Consider the following 11,916-nt stretch of genomic DNA (forward strand, 5'->3'; position numbering starts at 1 on the left):
TGCACATAATGAAGGCACATTTCTGGTGATTCCTCTTTAGTCGTTAAGGAAGATACGCTAATGCATGGTGCATTAGCACGGGCAATTAAATTGGCAATTTCAATCAAGAATGAGCAAGAAGCAAAGCTTAAGCTCGCGGGTTTAAGCACACCTTTTCAGGGAAGTCATTTTGACAAGCGGGACGTATACTCAAACCTGAGCAGCGGGACAGGGCAGCTTTCAGCATTGAAAATGTGTCAGCTCTAGTGCCGAGGTCAGTGTTGCGGCCATTTAAGATTGAGGCCATGTCAGCTTGTCTTGAAAACCGCATTGTAACGCATCATATGTACCGCAGCACTCATCGCCGCAGATAAAGTTCGAACGCTCCAGACACTCAGTGTCAGGGTCATTGGAAGCCATTGGATGACGTCAGATCTTCCGAAACGGTTCCCTGGAGGCAAATGGTGGCACGCCCTGACCTGTGTCAGATTTAAGCTGCACCCTCCTGCAAGGCCTGTCTGTCTGGTAACTCACTGGTGAGAGCACAGGACCTTCCCGATGGCTCACGTGTGAGAGCACGTGAATTCTCCAGTAGCTCACTTGTGAGAGCACGGGACCCGTCCGGCAACTTACTAGTGAGAGCGCAGGACCCCTCCAGTAGCTTATTTGTGAGAATACAGGACCTCTCCAGTAGCTCACTTGTGAGGGCACATGGCCACTCCGGCAGCTCACTTGCGAGAGCGCAGGACCCCTTCGGTAGCTCACTTGTGAGGGCATATGACCCCTCCGGTAGCTCACTTGCGAGAGCACAGGACCCCTTCAGTAGCTCACTTGTGAGAGCTTCGGACCCCTCCGGCCGCCGTCTCGCAGACGTGTGGTTTGGCGTCCATAAAACCGCGCTAGGCCCTTGCGCATGTCGACAGCTTGTGTTGAACTTTTTGGAGAGGCAGTGAGGTCAGCGACGTTTCGCTCCATCCCGCGCGTCATTTACGAAACGCCAGACGTTGACGTCGTTGGCGATGACACCGGTGTGCCGACACCTCCTACGCTTCCAGTTGTCCCCTTCCAGCTGCCCTTTACCTCCTCATTTCGGCACAAGGTGCTTTACTGTGGTCGCTGTCGTTGCAGCTGCATTAAGACACGTCAGATCTGATGTGCCCGGGTTCCAATGGTCCCAGGACCCACACTTACCGCACTTCCTGTGAGTGGTCTCAAGATCTTAGTAACTGGCGGGTAGACTCGGTCCACTGGGCTGAGATTTTTACGTTTCTGCTATGGCCTTGCTGTATACTTGCTGTATATTATGGACTTGCTGTATATCATCGAATATGAGAGGTGCTGGCATCTTGCATGTCTCATCTGATCTTCCCCACTGCCGGTACCAACTGCTCCCGTTGGTGCATCATCACCCTCCACATTTGTCATTACGGGTGGAGCCGGCCATAACCCATGTCCCCAGACGGCTCCGTGCCACTATTGGCAGTTTTAAGATATTTTAGTCGACCTGTAAAACCTTTAGTGACGAGCACTGCCGCGAGTTTTGGCGCTATCGCAGTTTTACAGCACCTTCGCTGAGGCTGGGCGGCACTTATTCCGTATAATGGCCCTGTGAAAAATCGTGGCCAGATTTCTTAGCACCTGTGGTAGCATTCAGCACCCGCTATCCACAGTGGCGAATGAGCCCCTGCCATGACTGGTCAGCCCGTTGCCACCCTCGATAGAATTCGTCCCGCTATCTGGCCTGATGGGGTTACTTTCGTCTTACATTTTATGCTGCGGTCAGTGCCCGATGCGCTCTCAGAGAGCCCCCTTTCTCAGCTGCCCCAAGCAGACCAAACGCGCTTGGGGAATTATGTGCGTCACTTGCAAAATGAACGCGGTGTTATCCCTGCACGCAGAAGGCCGCTGAATTGAAAATGCTGGACCGTGGAACGACAGCCGTCCAGGATATGAGTCGGCAGAGCGTTGCACGCCTCACTGTTAGGCTGGTACATTGTTTGCCCCTGGCGTCCCAGAAGATAAGAGAGATTTTGTGGCTTGTAAAAGACTGTCAACTGGCCGTAAACGTCGGCGGACGGGCACGGTGCGACCGTGTCGTAACCATGCATTGTAGGTTAGTCTCGTTCGTAGGAACCAGTCCCCAAAGCGAAATATTTGTACTGACTATGCACTTGCGGGATAACAGCCAAACGACGTTGTGAAGCAAAGATTGATTTGCATTGTGAAAAAGTATACGTTTTCATACAGTGCTCATGATCATTTGTGATTATTCTATATGAATAACACACTTCGGTGATCTCGATGTTTCTAGTGTTCATGGCCACTCGTGGCCATGTGTGCTATATATATATATATATATATATATATATATATATATATATATATATATATATATATATGTATAGATATGCATTTTCTCCCCACAAGGTCGACTAAGCGGTGCCTCCTGGTATGATAAACATCACTTATAATACAAAATCCTGGACTGTCTATGAAACAGGAGCTCAAGACCTTTCTTGCGCATCAGGTTGGGCTTATAGTCTTCATAAGCTTTTGTTAGCAAACATGATATCAAAAACTGTGTTTAAAAACGTTCGACCACAAAAATGACGTCACAGTGTCAATCTTGTAGTTGGCACAGACCAATTAGGTTAAGAAATTAGGCATAATACTCACCTAAATCCCAATGATCGGCAGAGTACATCAGCACTGGCACCATTCCATCTGTCGTCGCAGACATAACCCCAGGCGCCGCCGAGGGGTCTGAGTTCAACCCGGCCGTGATCACAGGAAGCACCCCCAGCCAGCCGGTACTCATCTGAAAGGTCATCAGCACCAGCAAACCTTAATTTTTCACTCGGGATTCGCAGTGAATGTCGAGTAATTCAGTTGGAAAAAGTGAGTTTGAAGTGACCAAAGCTTGCGAAATAAATATTGAATCATTTTGAATCCTTGCGATATTGAGTCTTGCTCCCGCGTAACTGAGCATGAAGTTGTCCCGAACCCGTTGCCAACTGATGCGGTCCCTTATTGTTGATATGAACTCTGCAGCTTATTATGGCAAATGCTGACCGCGTCCAGTGCCCACTTCTGCCAAGAGACGTCGCTTGCTTGTAGCGGTAGGCTCAAAACTGGAAAAGCAGTTTGTGCATAGGGGATATAGGGGAAAGAATATGCTTTGCTCAAGGCAGGGGAGGAACCGCATGAATGCATGTTGCTCTACGCTGCGCACAGAGCAGGAAAAGCTGCGAAAAGTAGCCTAAGACTCGCTGCATTACAAGGCGAATCATGTTAAGCAAATTATTTGAGGCGTTTCGACCACCAGATAACGAACAAACTGGAAAATACGTTACATGCAAAACGCTCAGAAGTACTATGCAGTCAATGGAAGCAGAATGAGGGGAAAATGGTACTTCTGACCAGTACAACACAATTTTTATAGGAATACTTCAGTAAAAGAAACCCCATACAATCTGTTGCATACGTGTTATCATAGTCTACAGGAAATACACGTTGAATACAATGGCACTGCATGGTTTTCCAAACAGCTGTGGAAGTTTGAATGTTAAGTGGGTGTTTTCTGGATTGGAACATAACACACGCACGCACACACACACACACACACACACACACACACACACACACACACACACACACACACACACACACACACACACACACACACACACACACACACACACATGCACACGAGCATGCACGCACGCACGCACTCACGCATGCACGTACGTACGCACGCACGAGTTAAATGAGAGCGATCTTGATTAAGGAAGCGAGAAGCCTCCTCATGGATGGCTGAATGAATGAAAAGATAATTGTAGGCGCCAATCGACCTGTGGAGTTAAATTAACGTTACAATAATTTACGTTATACTTATTTACGTTATACAATCGAGGTGCTTAATCGAACGACAGCATTAAACCACGTCGTTCGCATACTCAAGCTCTGTAAGAAAAACGCAGTTGCCCTCTCTGGGTCATTTCACTGCGAACTTTTCCACTTACAGCCTTTAATCGCAACAGCAGGACAGACGCGTTCCGTGCACGTGCCCGAGCTGCAGGTGATGTTGGAGCGGTGCAGAGAGCAGTCCTGTTCGAAGGCGCATGCTTCACCGATGTCCACAGCTGTAATCAGCCATACGTGAGTTGCGTGACTTTATCTGGGCTCATGGAACAAGGCACGGAAGAACAAAGGAATTTTAAAGCTTCGGAACGTCGAAGGGCTTAGGGGTCCAAGGTACTGAAAACCTGGCTTTGCTGGTGCAGGCACCAGTTTTTTCAGGTGCACTTACGAGTTTTTTCAAGCTTTGCGACACATGAACGGCCACCTTTAGAACAAACCGTATCAACAAACTGTCTCCCACTTCTTTCGTACTGCAGTAGGTCTGAAATGGTACTATTGAATCAGTAGTTTCCATTTCAAGGCTGTCCACTTCCTTGTTCAGAGTTTTCTCTTCCACGCTAAGCCCCTTCGATGTTCCGAAGCAGTTAGCGAAGCCTCTTGGTAGGCTCGGACTACCACAGCCTTAAACGTGAGATGGTCAGCCTCCTCACGAAATACCTTCGATTTCTGGGAAATCATTTAGCGACAGGCTCCTTCATAAACATCAGGATAACGTTGCTTAAATGTCGCGAGTCGACTGAAGCTTATCAGTTTCGTTGTGCCTCGTGTAGAGGCACAACTCGTGTTGTGCCTCTACACCGAGGGTGGGCAGGTCGGAACTGACAGTGTTCCGTATATATGCATATATGCAGGGATCTATGGATCCTTTACCCATTCCTTATACATGTGTATATATGTATATGTGTATAAATATATATATATATATATATATATATATATATATATATATACACATATATATATATATATACGTATGTATGGAATATACGATGTATGTAAATATATATGTATATATCATATTATATACATGCATATATATATATATATATATATATATATATATATATATATATATGTGTATATATGCGTATGTATGGAATATACGATGTATGTAAATATATATGTATATATCATATTATATACATGCATATATATATATATATATATATATATATATACATATAGGGATGGGTAAACGACCTCACCCGTGAAAACCTCTTATCGATAATAAATCCACTTCATTTAAGTGCGGAGGCCGGGCCTGACCTTGGCGACACTCCACGTTGTCTCGGTTCCAGGACCCTGGCCTGCAGCTGCAAAAGCCATGGGTGCACACAGAGAGCGTCGTTTCAATCTGCAACAGGGTGAAGGCCATGGTAAGGAGTGGAGTAATACGCCTCCAACAAATTCTTACTACATAGTTGCTTGCTGGCGATGTCACCGGTACTACCTCCTGCGCCGGTTCCGCGGTAAGATTATGGTGCCGGTTTCCAGTCGATCCACGTGCCACGTGGCAAGTGGCACGTGCAGCGTGACGTCAGCCGGATGTTTATAGAATTCACATGATCAGAGGTGCATATTAAGCGGGGGTGCCACTGGCCCAGGCCGGGTGGCCGCTTGGGTTCCATTACGGGGAGTGCTTAACGGCGTGACCCGCAGGCGCGTGCAGAGATTTGGACTCTCGGTCCTCCGAATTCTAGAAACAGTGAGCTAATCACATGCAGTTATAGTATGGTTGGTCAAATATTAACATTCCATTAAAAGCGGTTTGCCTTTTCGATACAAATTGTCTACCCCATTTTCACATGCAATCTGCGTTCACGAGTTTTCTAATATTTTTGTGGAACCCATACAAATTATGGTGAATTCCCTCGGTGCTATCCGTCCAGAACGAGTCCATTGGAGACTAATTGAGTCCAGAAAGTCCAATTATAAGCTTCCTATAATCAGCAGTTAATTTCATGAGTCCCGTAACGCTTGGTTCGTTCCGCATTTGGACTTAAAAATGCAAAACAAAATTGCATCTGATGGTGACTTCTGGCTTCTGTTTCGGGACTTTGGTACGGCGCATTCATTCGGCACGCAGTCGGCTCGGGACCAAATTTCTAGATATGTTTTTATCAGAGCTATGCAGCGCCACTGCCATCGGCGTGTAGCACTCGATGCAGAAATTCTGAAGAAACCATCTGTCGGCACAAACGTCATGTCAGTGTCAGCGGACGCTGCCACCTGGTTCGGTTCGGAAAGACAGGCGGATACCCGCCAGATTGGAGAACAAGGCTGGATGAGGTAGTGCATGATGTTTCAGTTAATCTGGGCCGCCTGCTGGTCCACTAAGAACAGCATTATTTTTTTCGTTTTTTTATATATGATGAGACAGGTGATCCATTGGTTAGTCCAGTGTTGCAGGGGCCGGATTTTGGCACAACCCATATTCGCGTAGTCCATGGCCGCTTTGTGGTACCGGCCTTGTCCACCAGATTCGATGAGGATCTGTTCACATCTTTTGCGTCGACCTTCAGCCAGTTGTTTAGATGACGGGATTTCCCTAGTTTTTGTGTGTTTAGATGATGACGTGCTTAACTTGTTAAAGGCTGCTTCTTCTCCGATCTCTTTTTCCGTCTTCGAATACTCTCTAGGATTTGCATGCCAATGACATGTAACTGCCACAGCCTTCGCGGCCGTCTTCCTTTCGATGACAATGCAAGAAGTGCACCAGAGTCTTGGTCCTCGCCTCGTGCTTGTCCACAGATAATTTAGCAGAAGGTCGACTCCACAGTCATAGGACCATTTTCACTTGCCCCCATAGCCCCGCCAGTATGTCCTACACTTGTCAAGGTCAATGAAAATACCGATTGCGGCGTCGTGGCCGGTGTGACTGGATGAGTCGGCTAGGCCCACGTTGTGTAAGTGAGTGTGGCCGCTTGTGATGCGACTCTAAATGAACAGGAGGTGCGGCTAATTTCAATAAGTATTACGTTCAGGCTCTTAGTTGTCCCTGACATTTTCCAGTGAATAGCTTCTAGCTCCCCTCAACCCATCATTGGGGCCGCGTGCCCTGGCCGACATGTTAGGTTAGCGTGCCGACTTGTGCTTGTCACGGGGTCCAGTAGATACGAATCAGGCAAACCATGAGATGGCTATGCCGCTATGCTAGCAAGCATACGAAGCATGCTAGGTGATATCAAAGTGTCCACTCTGCCTTATTTCCTTACGGCCTACGGCAGGGGTTTCCATTAAAAGGAATGTTGCACATTTTGATATGCTGAAGCAAGCATGAGGTATAATGTAATAAGCTCAGTTGCAACTATTAGTATACTTTTAAGTGGCAAAGCCTGCTCTCGGGAACACAACTTCTCTGTGTAGTAAATATGCTCCTGAATGCATCATTGTTTGATTATGTCGTCATATCTCACACAACATCGATTGAGAGTCAATTGAGGGCAAGTGTATCTGAAAATCGTGCTCACGAACGCCAGATATTAGTGATTCGACTACTATCTCTTCCCTGCGCTTCATCACCGCATGGCTAATGGAATGGTAAGATTTGAATGGTTATTTTGGTGTCATGGGTGCCCGGGTGACCTTGGAGTAGTCCTCCCGAAAAAGTCTGCGCAGGAGTGTAGCTCAGAAACTAGATCAGCTTTGGTCTTATGAAGGGCAAGGCTGTGAACTGCACCAAATGCTCTTCAAGATGGCTATTTTAGTTCAAAATTTCATACAAATTTAGAACACACCCTTTTACGTCGCCATGGTGGGCCGGTTTCTCGCTTCTCGTCACGACATCCGCAATAGCAGACATGAACGCAGCGGGCTTATTCCGGACTTCTCGGCCAGCTGAAAAGAAAACTGTTCGGACGTCGGAGACTGGGTCATTCGGGTGACCCAGACTGGGTCGCGCTGGCGACCCAGACGGGGTCACTCTGGCGACCCAGACTGGATCACTCGGGTGACCCAGACTGGATCACTCTGGCTACCCAGACTGGATCACTCTGGCGACCCAAACTGGATCACTTTGGCGACCCAGACTGGATCACTCTGGTGACCCAGACTGGGTCACTCTGGCGACCCAGACTGGGTCATCGGCGGCGTTCTCGCATTGGGTGACCGAATCGAAGACTCCGTTCGAATGCAGATGTCTGCCACGATCTTGATGCCATGTGTGCCATGTGATTTAGCGCCGATCCTAAGACAGGACCTGCTCTTCAATCTCCTGGGCAGCAACTGCACGGGAAGAGGCGGCCGACGTTGAGTTTGGATTAGCTTCTCTTGCCTGCTACACATGCGCGCTGACAGACTGCGTCGCCAGCTTACCAGCGTGAGAGCTGTCATCATCACGAACCTAGATATGGTTCAGGCATAAAAACTCCTTTTTGTAACTGGTTCTGATGCATCAGTATATATCACCTGTATGTCTCTGAGCATATTAGGCTCACCTAATAGTTTTCACTCGACGTGCAGGGCTCATCTGACAGCTCTCACCCCATGAACAGGACTAACCTGACAGTTCTTACTCGACATGCAGGACTCACCTGATAGCCCTCACTCGACGTGCAGGACTCACCTAACAACTCTCTGTCGACGTAGAGGGCTCACCTGACAGCTCTCACTCGACGTGCAGGACTCACCTAACAGCTCTCTGTCGACGTAGAGGGCTCACCTGACAACTCTCTGTCGACGTAGAGGGCTCACCTGACAGCTCTCACTCGACGTGCAGGACTCACCTAACAGCTCTCTGTCGACGTAGAGGGCTCACCTGGCAGCTCTCTGTCGACGTAGAGGGCTCACCTGACAGCTCTCACTCGTCGTGCAGGCTTCCCCCAGACGAGGCATCTGTGCGCACTGCGCACGTGAGTATTGTCTGAGGCCTTCAGCGCACGTGCACGTGCCGTCGCTGCCGCAGACCGAGTCGGGTAGTACATCAGAGCAGTCGGTGTCGTTTATGCAAGGGTCGCCGAGCGCTCTCCCTGCCAGAAGAGGTCAACGTTCAGGCCGCGTCGGTGGCGACGGCGTCGCTCTCGAGCCCCCACCGCAGCGGCAGCACAGCATCACTGCCATGCCACCCAACCAGGTGCGAACGCTATGCCCGTGACGGGCGTGCCATCTGAGGTGCGTCCGAACATGGCAGAACGTGACAGGGCGGGCGAGAGCGAAATGACCGGCAGCCTGTCACTATCTGGAGGCCTACACTCGAAACGGTGAAGATGGCTTCAGCCCAACATCCTATCTCTCGTGCCTTATATGGATGGAAGGCCAAATACCGATCGTTATCTACGGCTTTTCCGCACGTCCTGAAATAGCCTGATGGACTGTGTTTATAGTAATGCATTGCGACGGGCCCCAGACCAGAAACAGATTATATATATATATATATATATATATATATATATATATATATATATACAGTGAGTACAATTGCACCCTCTAGTAAATGGGAAGATTTCGTTGGGAATATTCGCATCAGACACCAAACAAAGCTATCGTGTCTTCTGCTTCTGATGACTGATCAAGCAATGCATTTAGTCAGAGGCGAAACTGAGATTATGTTAGGTAATGCCAGGCGGGGTTAGGCAGCTTTTTTCAAGCTGTCGTCCATTAGCATGAACTCTGGCGGTATTATCACCAGATTATCGTATAATTTACTTACGGCGGTGGGTGTACCTTTACCGGAAGATGAGCTATCAATGCTTCGGTTTTTAACATAGGCACCACAATAATGAATAGCATGAATTGCCTTCAGAACTACAAAATGTTGCATGAGCACTCAGGTAGTTTTACAGGGGCCTTTCTGGTTATAAGCTATGAAACATTTAAGCATCGAAATGCAAAATTTCAGGTGAGTACCCATAATGTGACCTGATATGAGCCTGTGTTTGAAATGGTAGCTATGTATTACGAGCGCGACCTGTCGCGCCGCGTGATCAATCACGTCATTACACCGTGTTCGTTGCGATGCTTTTTAAATGAGTTAGTGTCAATTAATAGCGTGCATGTGTTCACGCAAGCGTCAATGGCTGCATAGCGTTACATCTGCGACTAAATATCACAAACCACTGCGCAGAGGACTTCTGATAAGCCGATAGATTCGTGACCTGGCCTACGACAAGCACTCTGTTGCTCTTAACGTTCGCAAAATGTATCATCTGACATGCATTTACTTACCTAGTTTTGATATACCCAGCCTGGTCTGTTATTCGGCTGCTTAGATCACGCATACATTTCTAAAAATTCCGGATAACTTTTAGATCGGAATCGAACATCGAAACTATCAGCTCGATGCGATGAGTGTGGCCGACTTGATGTAAGCTTAAGCGGCCGCAGGTCAATGAAATGTCCGCGAACAACGTGCCCAGGAAAGAAGCCACAATCCATGGCTGATAAGCGGCCCCTGTCGGTCGTCATTGTGGTGCCAACCACTGCCCGATCGGCCGAGGAAGCCATGGTGTCGGGGGGGGGGGGGGATAAGCGGCCCCCGTCAGCCGTCATTGTGGTGCCAACCACTGTCCGATCGGCCGAGGAAGCCATGGTGTCGGGGGGGGGGGGGGGGATAAGCGGCCCCCGTCGGCCGTCATTGTGGTGCCAACCACTGTCCGATCGGCCGAGGAAGCCATGGTGTCGAGGGGGGGGGGAGGGGCGCGGAGGGTGACCGTTCGTTGCGTATGGACGCAGAAGTGAAGCAACCCAGGCATGCAGGTCTAAGCGCGCGAACGTTTCTTATTACCCTGTTAATGACACGGTCCGCTTTCAATATTATTTAAAGAAGCACACCATAAAATCATTGTCAGTCTATAGAATAGTCTATAGAGAAGTCATACATAAATATATATATATATATATATATATATATATATATATATATATATATATAATAGTCTACTTGTTCCCGCTAAAGTCGTCCCGAAGGAAGCCGTGTGCACGGTGCATGGCACTTAAGAGGGGGATCGCATTAGCTGTGGATCATGAAAACTAACTTAAAACCAACACAGTTCAGCATTTAACGAATTTGGGCGCCTGTTCGTGCCTATATAATTACATGGGGTGCGGTTGACAGCAGTCTGGATGTCCTGCAAGCGGTCCGACAGAGCCTCCGGTATGGAGGAGATTGCTGCTACAGACTTCTCGACGTCGTCCAGCCGGTGGGAGACTAAGCTCTGGGAGTTCTGCGCAGATTTGAGCAGAAGTATTGAGAGCGTGTTCTCCGCCTCCTGCATAGAGTCTAGCCGAGATGACACAGAGTCGAGGTGGGATGAAATTGAGCTCTGGGTCTCTTGTACTGAGCTCAGCCATGCGGAGATAGAGTCTGGTACCTCTTGCATTGAGTCCAACTTTGCGGATACAAGACCTTGGACCTCCTGCATTAAGTCCAACCTTGCGGATACAAGACCCTGGACCTCTTGCATTGAGTCCAACCTTGCGGAGACAAGACCCTGGACCTCTTGCATTGAGTCCAACTTCGCGGAGACAGATCCCTGATCCTCTTGCACTGAGTCCAGCTTTGCGGAGACAGACCTCTGGACCTCTTGCAGGGAGTCAAACCTTGCAGAGACAGAGCTCTGTGCCTCTTGCAGAGAGTCCAGCCGGGAGACAACGGATGCTAGTGTCTGCTTGATCTGGTCCAGGCCTTGAGCCAAGCTCTGGTGGGACGGATCGGCAGCGACCCGCGCGGAGGACTCGTACAGTGTGGCCGGCCGCGTGAGCACCTGGTCCACAGCGGCGTCACCCGCGGCTGGGGCGGGCGACGCATCGCCCCTGGCCTGGCCGAGCGACAGGACCAACAGCAGCGGCAGCAGCATGGTGCGGCGAGGTCCGGTGACGCGGCACGACTGGGACCGGATACGGTGCGACGCTCATGCAAGGGGCAGCCCGCAGTGTTTATCATACGGCCTAACACGGCCGAGGACCTCCAGAGTCCAGACCTTCACCCTGTATATACAGACTCCCGCGGTGCCCGCGCCACGGCTGCCGCTTCGGAAGGCCCAGGACGAATGGAAATGGTATGGGCGGAAGTGGGTGGTT

General features: G+C 49.1%; 1 protein-coding gene across 1 annotated transcript; it reads right to left on the minus strand.

Moving 5' to 3' along the window:
- Positions 1–3,978: 3,978 nt before the first annotated feature.
- Positions 3,979–11,693, minus strand: LOC119092812 (uncharacterized). The gene is made up of 4 exons (XM_037215729.1): positions 10,934–11,693; positions 8,689–8,867; positions 5,167–5,254; positions 3,979–4,121 (listed from the first exon to the last, which is right to left on the minus strand). The coding sequence occupies exons 1-4, from the start codon at positions 11,691–11,693 to the stop codon at positions 3,979–3,981; spliced, it is 1,170 nt and encodes a 389-aa protein (XP_037071624.1).
- Positions 11,694–11,916: the final 223 nt, after the last annotated feature.

Source organism: Pollicipes pollicipes, unplaced genomic scaffold, assembly GCF_011947565.3.
Source record: "Pollicipes pollicipes isolate AB1234 unplaced genomic scaffold, Ppol_2.1 Scaffold_3457;HRSCAF=4064_pilon_pilon_pilon, whole genome shotgun sequence".
NCBI classification, from domain to species: domain Eukaryota; kingdom Metazoa; phylum Arthropoda; class Thecostraca; order Pollicipedomorpha; family Pollicipedidae; genus Pollicipes; species Pollicipes pollicipes.

Coding starts and splice junctions, on each gene's coding strand:
- LOC119092812 (XM_037215729.1), bottom strand. CDS start 11,693: ATGCTGCTGCCGCTGCTGTTGGTCCTGTCGCTCGGCCAGGCCAGGGGC. Junction 8,868..10,933: donor TGCTGTCAACCGCACCCCAT/GTAATTATATAG, acceptor CTCTTCTGGCAG/GGAGAGCGCTCGGCGACCCT. Junction 5,255..8,688: donor CGACGAGTGAGAGCTGTCAG/GTGAGCCCTCTA, acceptor ACCCTGTTGCAG/ATTGAAACGACGCTCTCTGT.